The following is a 17,056-nucleotide window of genomic DNA, read 5'->3' on the forward strand; positions in this document are numbered from 1 at the left end:
AGCATGATAAATGTATGGGGTTAAGGAGATAGTGAAGGGGGTGGACCTGGGTAAGATGCTCGGTTGGAGAGTCGAGCAGCTTCTTGGGCCGAATGGCCTCCTTCTGCACTAAAGTGATCCTATCTCATCTGGACCTTATCCACTTTTAAGTCCACTAAAACTGCTGACACCTCCTCCATCTCGGTGTTGATCTGTTCAATTATATCACAGTTCCTTCTCTGATGTCTATACATATATCACCCTTCTCCATAATGAACACAGATGCAAAATACTCATTTAAAACCTCACCTACATCTAAAACACCTTGGGATTTTCTTTTATTTTGCCCGCCAGTCTTTTTTCTTGCCCCATCTTTGCTTTTTTAATTTCTTTCTTAAGTACGCCCCCTTGCGCTTTCTATCCTTCTCCAAGGCACCCACTGTTTTGAACCCTCTGTATCTGCCATAAGCCTTCCTTTCTTTCCTTATCCAATGGTGTATATCCCTTATAATCAAGGGCTCTCTGGACATTGGTCCCACCCTTTACGGGGACGTGTTGGCCCTACACTCTCTTTTCTTTTTGAAAGACTCCCACTGCTTTGATGCAGATTTTCTTTCAAGTAGCTGCTCCCAGCCCACTTTGGCCAGATCCTGTCTTATCCTATCAAAATCAGCCTTCCCCCAATTCATGACCTTTGTTTCTGGTCCATCTTGTCCTTTTCCATAACTACCTTAAATCTTACTGAGTTACTGTCACCGAAATGCTCCCCCACTAACACTTGTAACACCTGCCTGGCTTCATTCCTTAAAATTAGATCCAGAATTGCCTCCTCTGGCTGGTTTTAAAAGCTCTCCCGGAAGCATTTTAAGAATTTGTCCCCCTCTAAGCTATTCACACTGTGCCTTTTGCAATTAATATTGGTAAGTTGAAGCCCTCCAATCATGACCCTTTTGAGATTTGCCGGGATATCTGCTCTTCTATCTCTCCCTGACTATTTGGGGGCCGACAGCACTCTCTCAGCAACATGATTGCCCCTTTTCTTTCTTACGTTCCACATACAGGAGGCAGGTTGCGAGCGGAGTGCCACAGGGATCAGTGCTTGGTCCTCTGCTCTTTGTGATTTTTATTAATGACTTAGAGGAGGGGGCTGAAGGGTGGATCAGTAAATTTGCTGATGACACCAAGATTGGTGGAGTAGTGGATGAGGTGGAGGGCTGTTGTAGGCTGCAAAGAGACATAGATAGGATGCAAAGCTGGGCTGAAAAATGGCAAATGGAGTTTAACCCTGATAAATGTGAGGTGATTCATTTTGGTAGGACAAATTTAAATGTGGATTACAGGATCAAAGGTAGGGTTCTGAAGACTGTGGAGGAACAGAGAGATCTTGGGGTCCATATCCACAGATCTCTAAAGGTTGCCACTCAAGTGGATAGAGCTGCGAAGAAGGCCTATAGTGTGTTAGCTTTTATTAACAGGGGGTTGGAGTTTAAGAGCCGTGGGGTTATACTGCAACTGTACAGGACCTTGGTGAGACCACATTTGGAATATTGTGTGCAGTTCTGGTCACCTCACTATAAGGAGGATGTAGAAGCGCTGGAAAGAGTGCAGAGGAGATTTACCAGGATGCTGCCTGGTTTGGAGGGTAGGTCTTATGAGGAAAGGTTGAGGGAGCTAGGGCTGTTCTCTCTGGAGCGGAGGAGGCTGAGGGGAGACTTAATAGAGGTTTATATAATGATGAAGGGGATAGATAGAGTGAACGTTCAAAGACTATTTCCTCGGATGGATGGAGCTATTACAAGGGGACATAACTATAGGGTTCGTGGTGGGAGATATAGGAAGGATATCAGAGGTAGGTTCTTTATGCAGAGAGTGGTTGGGGTGTGGAATGGACTGCCTGCAGTGATAGTGCAGTCAGACACATTAGGAACATTTAAGCGGTTATTGGATAGGCACATGGAGCACACCAGGATGATAGGGAGTGGGATAGCTTGATCTTGGTTTCAGATAAAGCTCGGCACAACATCGTGGGCCGAAGGGCCTGTTCTGTGCTGTACTGTTCTATGTTCTATATATGGTCTCAATTCAGGAGCCTAAGGTATCATTCCTCCCCACTGCAGTAATTGTTTCCTTCATCAATAATGTAACACCACCTCCTCTTTTTCACCCGTCTCACCTGAAGATTCGATAACCCAGAATATTGAGCTGCCAGTCCTGCCCCTCTCTGAACCTTGTCTCTGTGATAGCAATAATATCAAACAACCATGTGTTAATCAATGCCCTCAATTCATCTGCCTTACCCATGCTGCTCCTTGCATTGAAATACACAACACAGAATCACAGAATCCTACAGTACAGAAGAGGCCCTTCGACCCATCGAGTCTGCACCGACGCATGAAAAGCCCTGACCTGCCCACCTAATCCCACTTGCCAGCACTTGGCCCATTGTCTTGGACGCTACTGCGTGCCAAGTAAGAAAACAAAGGGTGGTGGTTGATGGGAAATATCCATCCTGGAGTTCAGTTACTAGTGGTGTACCGCAAGGATCTGTTTTGGGGCCACTGCTGTTTGTCATTTTTATTAATGACCTGGATGAGGGCGTGGAAGGATGGATTTGTAAATTTGCGGATGACACTAAAGTCGGTGGAGTTGTAGACAGTGCGGAGGGAAGTGGCAGGTTACAGAGGGACATAGATAAGCTGCAGAGCTGGGCTGAGAGGTGGCAAATGGAGTTTAATGCGGAAAAGTGTGAGGTGATTCACTTTGGAAGGAGTAACAGGAATACAGAGTACTGGGCTAATGGTAAGATACTTGGTAGTGTGGATGAACAGAGGGATCTGGGTGTCCATGTGCATAGATCCCTGAAAGTTGGCACCCAGGTTGATAGGGTTGTTAAGAAGGCATACGGTGTGTTAGCTTTTATTGGTAGAGGGATTGAGTTTCGGAGCCAGGAGGTCATGCTGCAACTGTACAAAACTCTGGTGCGGCCGCATTTGGAGTATTGCGTACAGTTCTGGTCGCCGTATTATAGGAAAGACGTGGAAGTGTTGGAAAGGGTGCAGAGGAGATTTACCAGGATGTTGCCTGGTATGGTGGGAAGGTCTTATGAGGAAAGGCTGAGGGACTTGAGGTTGTTTTCGTTAGAGAGAAGAAGGTTAAGAGGTGACTTAATAGAGGCATACAAGATGATCAGAGGATTAGATAGGGTGGATAGTGAGAGCCTTTTTCCTCGGATGGTGTTGGCTAGCACGAGGGGACATAGCTTTAAATTGAGGGGTGAGAGATATAGGACAGATGTTAGAGGTAGGTTCTTTACTCAGAGAGTAGTAAGGGCGTGGAATGCCCTGCCTGCAGCAGTAGTGGACTCGTCAACATTAAGAGCATTCAAATGGTTATTGGATAAACATATGGATGATATTGGAATAGTGTAGATTAGAGGGGCTTTAGATTGGTACCACTGGTCGGCGCAACATCGAGGGCCGAAGGGCCTGTACTGCGCTGTAATGTTCTATGTTCTAAGTACTCATCCAGGTACTTTTTAAAGGATGCGAGGCATCCCGCCTCCACCATCCTTCAAGGCACTGCATTCCAGACTGTCACTACCCTCTGGGTAAAAAGATTTTTCCTCACATCCCTGCTAAAACTCCCACCCCTCACTTTTAACTTGTGTCCCCTCGTAACTGATCCTTCAACTAAGGGGAACAGCTGCTCCCTATCCACCCTGTCCATGCCCCTCATCACCTTGAGCACCTCAATCAGGTAGCCCCTCAGTCTTCTCTGCTCCAACGAAAACAACCCAAGCCTACCCAACCTCTCTTCAGTACTTAAATGTTCCCTCCCAAGCGGTATCCTGGTGAATCTCCTCTGCATCCCCTCCAGTGCATTCACGTCCTTCCTAAAATGTGGCGACCAGAACTGCACACAGTACTCCAGCTGTGGCCTCATCAAAGTTCTATACAACTCCATCATGACCTCTCTGCTTTGGTAATCTGCTCCAATTGATAAAAGCAAGTGTGCCATATGCCTTTTCCGCCTTCAGAGATCTATGGACAAACACGCCAAGGTCCCTTTGTTCTTCGGAACATCCCAGTGTCAAACCTTTCATAGAATACTTCCTTGTCAAATTACTCCTTCCAAAGTGCATCACCTCACACTTTTCAGGGTTAAATTCTATCTGCCATTTATCTGCCCATTTGACCATCTCGTCTGTATCTTCCTGTAACCCAAGACACTCAACCTCACTGTTAACCACCCGGCCAATCTTTGTGTCATCGGCAAACTTACTGATCCTACCTTCCACATAGTCATCTATGTCATTTATATAAATGACGAACAAGAGGGGGCTCAGTACGGATCCCTATGGTACGCCACTGGTCACTGACCTCCAGTCACTAAAGCAGCCGCCTGTCACCACCCTCTGTCTCCTACTGCTAAGCCAATTATGAATCCACCTTGTGAGATCACCCTGTATCCCATGTGCATTTGCCTTCTTAATAAGTCTCCCTTGTGGGACTTTGTCAAAGGCTTTGCTGAAATCCATGTAAACTATATCAACTGCGCTACCCTCATCCATTACATGCACAAAAAATTCAATCAAATTTGTTGGACATGACCTCCCTCTGACAAGACCATGCTGACTATCCCTGATCAAACCTTGCCGCTCCAAATGAAAATAGATTCTCTCCTTCAGAATCCTCTCCAGTAGTTTCCCAACCACAGGAGTGAGACTCACTGGTCTGTAGTTCCCTGGCTTGTCTCTACAACCTTTCTTAAATAGTGGGACCACATTAGTTGTTCTCCAGTCCTCTGGCACCGCCCCGATGTTTGTGTCTTTTGACACAAATTGACACAAATTGAGTTTGTGTCTTTATATGCCCTGTTTGTGAACAGAATTCCCACTCACCTGACGAAGGAGCAGCATTCTGAAAGCTTGTGGCTTTTGCTACCAAATAAACCTGTTGGACTTTAACCTGGTGTTGTTAAACTTCTTACTGACCTCCCCGATAACCAGGGAGGAATTAAAAATTTGGGTCACAACCCCTGCAATTTCCTCTCTTGCCTCCCATAACAGCCTGGGACACAATTCATCCGGACCTCGAGATTTGTCCACTTTTAAGCTCGCCAATACCTCCAATACCTTGTCATTCCCTATGATAATTTTCTCTGGAGCCTCACAATCTCTCTCCTCAGGTTCCATGACTGCTTCCTCATTCCCATTGGTGAAGACAGATGTGAAATATCATCCAGCCTTGCTATCGTCATTTGTGCCTTAACATGTCTATCTGCGCTCTGCCTTCCAGGCTAACTTAGTTTCTCTTCTATATTTGGATTTGAGTTCTCCCGACTGCCTCGCCCCATCCCTTTGGTCAAAATGCATCACCTCACACTTCTCTGGATTAAAATCCCACCTGCCAACTGTCTGCCCATTCTCCCAGCTTATCTATGTCCTGCAACAGACAATTTGCATTATCATCAGTGGTTACCACTCCTTCAAGTTTGGTATCAGTGTCAAATTTTGAAATTTGCTTTTGTATTCCAATATCCAAGTCAAAAAAGTGATCCTGGCACTGACCCTCGGAGAACATCACGAACTACCACCTTGGAGTCCAGAAAAGAACCATCTGCAATGACCCACTGCTTTCTCTCTTTGAGCCAGTTTTTTGAAAATTGCACAATGGCCCTCCTATTCCATTAACTAGCCTTTTATGTGGTAGTAAACACTTTCTTAAAATCGATACGGATAAAATTCACTGCATCCCCTTCATCAACTTTCTCTGTTACTTTGTCAAAAAATTCAATTAGATAAGTCAAGTACAACCTGGCTTTTACAAATCTATGCTGGCTCCTTAACTAACTCAAGCCTCACCAAGTGCTTGTTGATTTTTCTCCCATTAAAGATTCCAAAACCTTACTCACCACTGATCTAAGTTTAACTGGTCTGAAATTCCCAGACTGCTCTGGTACCACTCACTCCCAGGCCATTCCTTTATCACTCGGTCCAGTTTTGCTGTGCTCTCTTCAAGGCCACTACTTTATCAGCCTCTCCCAGGCCGCTCCTTTACCACCCTCACCCAGGTCACACCTTCATCACCCTCTCCTAGGCCACTCTGTTATCACTCTCTCCAGTCTCACTGCCTTCCAATTCCTTGAAATCAATTATCAGTTCCAATTTAATTCAAGACTTGTCAATCATTCCAGACAAGCAGTCTTGGGTTTTTTATTTAGTTTAAATTTCACGATGTGCCATGATGGGATTTGAACCCCAGTCCCCACAGCTTGGCCTGGGTCTCTGGATTACTAATCTTGTGATAATTTAATCTAGTGATAATTCTAGAGATTTACGAGGATATTGTCGGGATTAAGTGGTATGCCTTATGAGGATAGGTTGAGAGAGCTAGATCTATTCTCCTTGGAGAGGCGCAGGATGAGAGGTGACCTGATAGAGGTGTATAAGATGTTGAGAGGTATTGATAGAGTGAATTCTCAGAGGCTTTTACCCAGGGCTGAAATGGTTGTCACGAGAGGCCACAGGCTTAGGGTGCTGGGGAGTAGGTATAGAGGAGATGTTAGGGGTAAGTTTTTCACTCAGAGGGTGGTGGGTGCGTGGAATCGGCTGCCGGTAGTGGTGGTGGAAGCGGATTCGATTGAGTCTTTTAAGAGACTTTTGGATAGGTTCATGGAGGTTAGTAAGATAGAGGGTTAGAGATGAGCCTAGAAGGTAAGGAAATTGTTCGGCGCAACTTGTGGGCTGAAGGGCCTGTTTGTCCTGTAGCTTTTCTATGTTTCTATAATACCACTACGCCACCACCTCCCCTAACTTAAAATATTTTATATTTGCAAAGTCAATACAAAATAATTTTTATACTGTACTAGCACTATGATAGGAAGATTCCTGGAAGACACTTAATTCTAATGTAAAACTTCATTTTAATATCTAAAAATGAAGTGTTACCAGAGTTTTTTCGTTTTCTCCTTCTGCTCCGACAATTTCCACATTGCACAGTGGTCCTCTTGTTTCATCCTGATGGTGTTTTCCCAGCCTATGGCCCTGAATACCTATTAACAGAAAAGAAGCTGTCATAGAACATAGAACATAGAACAGTACAGCACAGAACAGGCCCTTCGGCCCACGATGTTGTGCCGAGCTTTATCTGTCACCAAAATAAAACCAACCATGACATTAAGTGTTAGAAAGACAATGTCCACCACTAGCAGGTGGAAATTTATCGCTTCTTAACCACACATTTATCAGAGAAAGCAGTTAACTGACAGCAAATTCACATTTGCTGTGGAGACTCTACAAGCCAATTAAAAAGGGAGAAAAATTACAAATGTTGGAAATCAAATCAAGCCAGATGCTGTATATATATTGGGCTTGTCCTTCTGCAAAGAGAGATGGATTTAAGCTTAGATACAGAGCTCTTGTTAGCACTGGGAACTAGAAAAGAAGCAATCCCTTTTGTTGGATTATAACTGTGTCCAATGTTTCTGCTGAAATGTTAAACTATCTCATCTCTTTTCAGATGACAGAGCTGTTGTGCATTTCCAGCACTTCATATTGTGGATTCAGCAGTAAAACAGGATCTTTCTGATATCCTCCTAGCCAATCCATAGACTAGCAAATGACCAAAAATTATGCTAATGCAGGACACCAAAATTCCAGGACTTTCACGAGAACAAAATCCTCACAGTCCTCAAATAATTTAAATTAATAAACTGCAATGTTCCTCTAATTGTCACGTCAAATCGATCCAATGCCAGTTGGACGATGAAATTAGACACCTATACTTTTCTTGACAATAGGTTTATTTACAGAATATAACATCACATAGGTCTGTTTCTGATCTACTGCTCCCAGGTCCCGAGTACTCAGCATTTAATTAAAGATGCCCTTCATCTGTGCATCTTTACAAAATAATTAATATACCATTAGCAAGTCAATCTTGACAGATTTATTATACCATTTGTTTTCTTCACTCATAATGGACCAACCAGTTATTGGACTACATGTAGAATTCTCTTCTACTACAATGATAAGAGGCTATTTGGAGTCAAAACATCTGAACTTCTCAATGTAACATCAAATATTTGCTTCAGCTTTGATAGTTGATCTTCCCAAATCACTCCCCATCAATCATAGCTTTTTTGTTTTGCCAATTGTCCATGTTCATGTTCAAATGCAACAAGATATGGACAATATCCAGGCTTGGGCTGACAGGTGGCAAGTAGCATTCACGCCACACAAATGCCAGGCAACGACCATCACCAATAACAGACAATCTAACCACCGCCACTTGGCATTCAATCATAGAATCCTTCAGTGCAGAAGAGGCCATTCAACCCATCGAGTCTGCACTGACTCTCTGACAGAGTATCTTACCCAGACCCTCTCCCCCACCCTATCCCCATAACCCCATCCATTTGCCATGGCTGATCCATTTAACCTACACATCTTTGGACACTAAGCAACAATTTAGCATGCCCAATTCATAGAAACATGGAAAACTACAGCACAAAACAGGCCCTTCGGCCTCACAAGTTGTGCCGAACATATCCCTACCTTTTAGGCCTACCGATAACCCTCCATCCTATTAAGTCCCATGTGCTCATCCAGGAGTCTCTTAAAAGACCCTATTGAGTTTGCCTCCGCCACCACTGACGGCAGCCGATTCCACTCGCCCACCACCTTCTGTGTGAAAAACTTCCCCCTAACATTTCCCCTGTACCTACACCCCAGCACCTTAAACCTGTGTCCTCTCGTAGCAGCCACTTCCACCCTGGGAAAAAGTCTCTGAGAGTCCACCCGATCTATGCCTCTCAACATCTTATATACCTCTATTAGGTCTCCTCTCATCCTACGTCTCTCCAAGGAGAAAAGACCGAGCTCCCTCAGCCTATCCTCATAAGGCATGCCACTCAATCCAGGCAACATCCTTGTAAATCTCCTCTGCACACTTTCAATCGTTTCCACATCCTTCCTGCAATGAGGCGACCAGAACTGAGCACAGTACTCCAAGTGGGGTCTGACGAAGTACCCCAAGGTCCTTCTGATCCTCTACAGTACTAAGAGTCTTTCCCCTTTATATTGTACTCCTTCATCCCATTTCACCTGCCAAAATGGACCACTACGCATTTATCTGGGTTGAAGTCCATCTGCCACTTCTCCTCCCAGTCTTGCATCCTGTCTATGTCCCTCTGTAACTTCTGACATCCCTCCAGACTATCCACAACCCCACCAACCTTCATGTCGTCGGCAAACTTACCAACCCATCCCTCCACTTCCTCATCCAGGTCATTTATGAAAATGACAAACAGCAAGGGTCCCAGAACAGATCCTTGGGGCACACCACTGGTAACCGACCTCCATTTAGAAAAAGACCCATCTATACCCACTCTCTGCCTCCTTTGGGCAAGCCAGTTCTGGATCCACAGGGCAGCAGCCCCTTGGATCCCATGCCCCCTCACTTTTTCGAGAAACCTTGCATGGGGGACCTTATCGAAGGCCTTGCTAAAATCCATATAAAGCACATCTACCGCTTTCCCTTCGTCAATGTGTTTAGTCACATTTTCGAAGAACTCCACCAGGCTCATAAGGCACGATCTGCCTTTGACAAAGCCATGCTGAGTATTCTTGAGCATACTAAACCTCTCTAAATGCTCATAAATCTTGTCCCTCAGGATCTTCTCCATCAGCTTACCAACCACTAAGGTTAGACTCACCGGTCGGTAATTTCCTGGGCTATCCCTATTCCTTCTTGAAAATAGGAACCACATCCGCAATCCTCCAATCCTCCGGCACCTCTCCTGTCTCCATTGACGACGCAAAGATCATCACCAGGGGCTCTGCAATCTCTTCCCTCGTCTCCCACAGTAACCTGGGGTACATCCCATCCAGACCTGGCGACTTATCTATCTTGATGCCATTCAAAGATTCCAGCACAACCTCTTTGTTAAAATCCACATACTCAATCTTTTCAGTCCACCGCAAGCCCACAGTACATCCACCCAGGTCCTTCTCCTCTGTGAAAACCGAGGCAAAATATTCATTAAGCACCTCTGCCATTTCTACTGGTTCAGTACTGATTTTCCCGCCTTCACCTTTTATAGGCCCTATTCCTCCACGTCTCATCCTTTTACTCTTCACATATTTATAGAACGCCTTAGGGTTCTCCTTAATCCTACCTGCCAAGGCCTTCTTGTGACCCCTTCTGGCTCTCCTAATTTCCTTCTTTAGTCCCTTCCTACAAGCCGTATACTCATCTAGATCCCTATCTTCACCAAGCTCTCTGAACCTTTTGTACGCTTTCCTTTTCTTCTCGACTAGGTCCCGCACAGCTTTGGAGTATGGGAGGAAACCGGAGTACCCGGCGGAAACTCACGCAGACACGGGGAGAATGTGTAGACTCCACATTGTCACCCAAGGCTGGGTCCTCGGCTCTGTGAGGCAGCAATGCTAACCACTGTGCCACCGGGCCATGTTACCATCAATGAGTCTCCCACTGTCAACATCCTTGGGGTTACCATTGACTAGAAACTCAACAGGAGTTGCCACATAAACACAGTGGCTACAAGAGCAGGTCAGAGACTAGGAATACTGCAGCGAGTAACTCACCTCCCAACTCCCCAAAGTCTGTCCGCCATTTACAAGTCAGGAGTGTGATGGAATACTCTCCACTAGCCTGGATGGGTGAAGCTTCAACAACACTCAAGAGACTTGACACCATCCAGGACAAAGCAGCTCACTTGATTGGCACCACATCCACAAACATCCACCCCCTCCATCACCGACCCTCGGTAGCAGCAGTGTGTACTATCTACAAGATGCACTGCAGCAATTCACCAAAGACACTGAGACAGCACCTTCCCAGTCCACAACCACTTTCATCTAGAAGGACAAGGGCAGCAGATACATGGAAACACCGCCACCTGCAAGTTCCTCTCCAAGCTATTCACCATCCTGTCTTGGAAATATATTGACATTCCTTTGCAGTCACTGGATCAAAATCCTGAATTCCCTCCCCAAAGGCATTGTGGGTCAACCCACAGCACGTGGACTGCAGCATTTTAAGAATGATGTGGAGATGCCGGCGTTGGACTGGGGTAAACACAGTAAGAAGTCTCACAACACCAGGTTAAAGTCCAACAGGTTTATTTGGTAGCAAAAGCCACTAGCTTTCAGAACGCTGCTCCTTCATCAGCTAAGTTCCACTTACCTGACGAAGGAGCAGCGCTCCGAAAGCTAGTGGATTTTGCGACCAAATAAACCTGTTGGACTTTAACCTGGTGTTGTGAGATTTCTTAGTGCATTTTAAGAAAGCATCTCACCATCACCTTCTTAAGGGCAACTCGGGATGAGCAATAAATGCTGGCCAGCCAGCAATACCATGTATCACGAGTGAATAAAAAAAGATTCCAAATCTGTGACCAACTCAAGCCAATAATTTTTTATTCCTTTTTATGAAGGTAAACAATTCAATCTCAGAAATAACTCATTGTTTCATTTTGTTCTACATCACTGGAAACATTTCTGCTCTGGTTTCAGGATTTGCATCATCATAAATTAAATATCTGTACGTTGAAGATGGCGATGAGGACATTGGTCTGTGGAATGCTCGTTCCCAGACAGCAGTATCATAGAATCATAGAGGTTTACAGCATGGAAACAGGCCCTTCAGCCCAATTTGTCCATACCACCCAGTTTTTACCATTAAGCTAGTCCTAATTGCCTGCATTTGGCCCATATCCCTCTGTACCCATCTTACCAATGTAACTTTTTAAACGCTTTTTGAAAGACAAAATTGTACCCTTCTCTACTACTGCCTCTGGCAGCTCGTTCCAGACACTCACCACCCTCTAATGAAAAAATTGCTCCTCTGGACCCTTCTCTCCCCTCTCACCTCAAACCTATGCCCTCTAATTTTAGACTCCCCTACCTTTGGGAAACTTCAACAAGACATCCCAACTCCTGTATTCAATGTTCTGACCAATGAAACCAAGCAGGCCCAGTGGAGGCTGGGTTTTTGAATTTATTCAAGGTGGAATTAGATAGATATTTGATAGACAAGGAGGTTAAGGGTTATGGGGGCAGACAATAAAGTGGAGTTGTGACATCAATGATAGGTATGTCCCTGCCAGGCAGAGAGGAAATGGCCGAGTGGCGGAACCATGGTTCACAAAAGAGGTGGAATGTCTTGTCAAGAGGAAGAAGGAAGCGTATGTTAGGTTGAGAAAACAAGGTTCAGTTGGCTCGATGGAGGGTTACAAGTTAGCAAGAAATGAGCTGAAAAAGGGGCTTGGGAGAGCTCGGAGGGGGCATGAGAAGTCCTTGGCGAGTCAGATCAAGGAAAACCCCAAGGCTTTTTACTCTTATGTGAGGAATAAAAGAATGACCAGGGTGAGGCTGGGGCCGGTCAAGGACGGCAGTGGGAATTTGTGCATGGAGTCAGAAGAGATAGGAGAGGTGATGAATGAATACTTTTCTTCAGTGTTCACCAAGGAGAGGGGCCATGTTTTTGAGGAAGAGATGGTGTCACAGGCTGATAGGCTGGAGGAAGTAGATGTTCGGAGGGAAGATGTACTAGCAATTTTGAATAAACTGAAAGTTGCTCAGTCCCCTGGGCCTGATGAAATATATCCTAGGATTCTTTGGGAGGCAAGGGATGAGATAGCAGAGCCTTTGGCATTGATCTTTGCGTCCTCACTGTCCACAGGGGTGGTGCCAGAGGATTGGAGAGTGGCGAATGTGGTTCCTCTGTTTAAGAAAGGGAATAGAAATGACCCTGGTAATTATAGGCCAGTTAGTCTTACTTCGGTGGTCGGTAAGTTGATGGAAAAGGTCCTTAGGGATAGGATTTACGACCATTTAGAAAGATGCAGCTTAATCCGGGTTAGTCAGCACGGATTTGTGAAGGGCAAGTCTTGCCTCACAAATTTGATAGAATTTTTTGAGGAGGTAACTAAGTATGTAGATGAAGGTAGTGCAGTTGATGTCATATACATGGATTTTAGTAAGGCGTTTGATAAAGTCCCCCACGGTCGGCTTATGAAGAAAGTAAGGATGTGTGGGATAGAGGGAAGTTTGGCCGATTGGATAGGAAACTGGCTATCTAACAGAAGACAGAGGGTGGTGGTGGATGGAAAATTTTCAGACTGGAAACCGGTTACCAGCGGAGTGCCACAGGGATCAGTGCTTGGTCCTCTGCTATTTGTGATTTTTATAAATGACTTGGAGGAGGGGGCTGAAGGGTGGATCAGTAAATTTACTGATGACACCAAGATTGGTGGAGTAGTGGATGAGGTGGAGGGCTGTTGTAGGCTGCAAAGAGATATAGATAGGATGCAGAGCAGGGCTGAAAAATGGCAAATGGAGTTTAACCCTGATAAATGTGAGGTGATTCATTTTGGTAGGACAAATTTAAATGTGGATTACAGGGTCAAAGGTAGGGTTCTGAAGACTGTGGAGGAACAGAGAGATCTTGGGGTCCATATCCACAGATCTCTGAAGGTTGCCACTCAAGTGGATAGAGCTGTGAAGAAGGCCTATAGTGTGTTAGCTTTTATTAACGGGGGTTGGAGTTTAAGAGCCGTGGGGTTATGCTGCAACTGTACAGGACCTTGGTGAGACCACATTTGGAATATTGTGTGCAGTTCTGGTCACCTCACGATAAGAAGGATGTGGAAGCGCTGGAAAGAGTGCAAAGGAGATTTACCAGGATGCTGCCTGGTTTGGAGGGTAATCTTATGAGAAAAGGTTGAGGGAACTAGGGCTGTTCTCTCTGGAGCAGAGGAGGTTGAGGGGAGACTTAATAGAGGTTTATAAAATGATGAAGGGGATAGATAGAGTGAACGTTCAAAGACTATTTCCTCGGGTGGATGGAGCCATTACAAGGGGGCATAACTAAAGGGTTCATGGTGGGAGATATAGGAAGGATGTCCGAGGTAGGTTATTTACTCAGAGAGTGGTTGGGGTGTGGAATGGACTGCCTGCAGTGATAGTGGAGTCAGACACTTTAGGAACATTTAAGCGGTTATTGGATAGGCACATGGAGCACACCAGGATGACAGGGAGTGGGATAGCTTGATCTTGGTTTCAGGTAAAGCTCGGCACAACATCGTGGGCCGAAGAGCGTGTTCTGTGCTGTACTGTCGGCCCTCCAAGCCTGTGCCGCTCCTTGGTCCAACTAGACCAATCCTTTGTATCCCTCCATTCCCAGGCTGCTCATGTGACTATCCAGGTAAGTCTTAAACGATGTCAGCATGCCTGCCACCACCACCCTACTTGGCAGCGCATTCCAGGCCCCCACCACCCTCTGTGTAAAAAACGTCCCTCTGATGTCTGAGTTATACTTCGCCCCTCTCACCTTGAGCCCGTGACCCCTCGTGATCGTCACCTCCGACCTGGGAAAAAGCTTCCCACTGTTCACCCTATCTATACCCTTCATAATCTTGTATACCTCTATTAGATCTCCCCTCATTCTCCGTCTTTCCAAGGAGAACAACCCCAGTCTACCCAATCTCTCCTCAAAGCTAAGACCCTCCATACCAGGCAACATCCTGGTAAACCTTCTCTGCACTCTCTCCAATGCCTCCACGTCCTTCTGGTAGTGCGGCGACCAGAACTGGACGCAGTACTCCAAATGTGGCCTAACCAGCGCTCTATACAGCTGCATCATCAGACTCCAGCTTTTATACTCTATACCCCGTCCTATAAAGGCAAGCATACCATATGCCTTCTTCACCACCTTCTCCACCTGTGTTGCCACCTTCAAGGATTTGTGGACTTGCACACCTAGGTCCCTCTGTGTTTCTATACTCCTGATGACTCTGCCATTTACTGTATAACTCCTCCCTACATTATTTCTTCCAAAATGCATCACTTCGCATTTATCCGGATTAAACTCCATCTGCCACCTCTCCGCCCAATTTTCCAGCCTATCTATATCCTGCTGTATTGCCCGACAATGCTCTTCGCTATCCGCAATTCCAGCCATCTTCGTGTCATCCGCAAACTTGCTGATTACACCAGTTACACCTTCTTCCAAATCATTTATATATATCACAAATAGCAGAGGTCCTAGTACAGAGCCCTGCGGAACACCACTGGTCACAGACCTCCAGCCGGAAAAAGACCCTTCGACCACTACCCTCTGTCTCCTATGGCCAAGTAACAAGTCTCACAACACCAGGTTAAAGTCCAACAGGTTTATTTGGTCGCAAATACCATTAATAAACCTGTTGTACTTTAACCTGGTGTTGTGAGACTTCTTACTGTGCTTACCCCAGTCCAACGCCGGCATCTCCACATCATGACTCCTGTGGCCAAGCCAGTTCTCCACCCATCTAGCCACTTCTCCTTGTATCCCATGAGCCTTAACCTTCTTAACCAACCTGCCATGTGGGACTTTGTCAAATGCCTTACTGAAATCCATATAGACGACATCCACGGCCCTTCCTTCATCAACCGTTTTTGTCACTTCCTCAAAAAACTCCACCAAATTTGTAAGGCACGACCTCCCTCTTACAAAACCATGCTGTCTGTCACTAATGAGATCGTTCCGTTCTAAATGCACATACGTCCTGTCTCTAAGAATCCTCTCCAACAACTTCCCTACCACGGACGTCAAGCTCACCGGCCTATAATTTCCTGGGTTATCCCTGCTACCCTTCTTAAACAACGGGACCACATTCGCTATCCTCCAATCCTCAGGGACCTCACCCGTGTCCAAAGAAGCGACAAAGATTTCCGTCAGAGGCCCAGCAATTTCATCTCTCGTCTCCCTGAGCAGTCGAGGATAGATGCCATCAGGCCCTGGGGCTTTGTCAGTTTTAATGTTCCCTAAAAAACCTAACACTTCCTCTCTTGTAATGGAGATTTTCTCTAACGGGTCAACACCTCCCTCCGAGACACTCCCGGTTAACACGCCCCTCTCCTTCGTGAATACCGATGCAAAGTATTCATTTATGATCTCCCCTATTCCCTTGGGTTCTAAGCATAATTCCCCTCCTTTGTCCCTGAGAGGTCCGATTTTCTCCCTGACAACTCTTTTGTTCCTAACGTATGAATAGAATGCCTTAGGATTCTCCTTAATCCTGCCTGCCAAGAACATTTCGTGACCTCTTTTTGCCCTTCTAACTCCCCGTTTGAGTTCTTTCCTACTCTCTCTCTATTCCTCCAGAGCTCCATCTGTTTTCAGTTGCCTGGACTTAACGTACGCCTCCCTTTTCATTTTAATCAGATCCTCAATTTCCCTGCAGAAAAGATTTCCGAGGATGTTACCAGGATTTAATGGTTTGAATTTTCAGGAGAGGCTGGATAGACTGGGACTTTTTTCCTTGGAGAGCAGGAGGTTTCGGGGTGATCTTATTAGAGGCCTATAAACTAATGAGGTGAACAGATCAGCTCGATAGTCAACATCTTTTCCCAAAGGTAGGGGAGTCTAAAACTAGAGGGCATAAGTTTAGAGGGGAGAGCAGAGAGATACAAAAGGGTCCAGAGGGGCAATTTCTTCACACAGAGGGTGGCGAGTGTCTGGAACGAGCTGCCAGAGGTAGTAGTAGAGGCAGGTACAATTTTATCTTTTAAAAAGCATTTGGACAATTACATGGGTAAGATGGGTATAGAGGGATATGGGCCAAATGCGGGCAATTGAGACTAGCTTAGTGGTTTTTTAAAAAAAAGGGCAGCATGGGCAAGTTGGGTTGAAGGCCCTGTTCCCATGCTGTAAACCTCCATGATTCTATCTGGCTGCATCGTCATGCTTCATATAAAAAAAGCGATTTAGTAACTTAAGGATCAATTTTATGTTGAAATGTAGTGTGGGAGGAATACCTGTGCTTTAGTGTTTTAGGTAGATTGATTGGAATGTTATGTACTGGGTATGTACAGTTTATATTGAGTGTTGTGCTTTCATATGTTCAATATTAAATAGATTTGTGATTTATAACGTGAACCTCAATCTGATGTAATGCATATTCATCTACCAAAGGTGACAAAGCCACACGGTAGCAAGTAACATATTGCAGTCAGTCAGAATGTAGTAGCATGTTTTCTTTGATCTTGAAATTGTGTTTTTCAGGCAAT

At 45.4% G+C, this 17,056-nt stretch overlaps 1 protein-coding gene across 2 annotated transcripts in view; it reads right to left on the reverse strand.

The window, feature by feature from the left end:
- The window catches only part of osbpl8 (oxysterol binding protein-like 8), a 314,521-nt gene that overhangs the window by 279,485 nt on the left and 17,980 nt on the right, over window positions 1-17,056 (reverse strand). For both annotated transcript variants that reach the window (XM_078219490.1, XM_078219489.1), the window contains exon 2: window positions 6,929-7,032. In XM_078219490.1, coding sequence (XP_078075616.1) covers window positions 6,929-7,032 — 104 coding nt within the window. The remainder of the gene's footprint in view (window positions 1-6,928; window positions 7,033-17,056) is intronic.

Source organism: Mustelus asterias, chromosome 9 (genome assembly GCF_964213995.1).
Source record: "Mustelus asterias chromosome 9, sMusAst1.hap1.1, whole genome shotgun sequence".
NCBI classification, from domain to species: domain Eukaryota; kingdom Metazoa; phylum Chordata; class Chondrichthyes; order Carcharhiniformes; family Triakidae; genus Mustelus; species Mustelus asterias.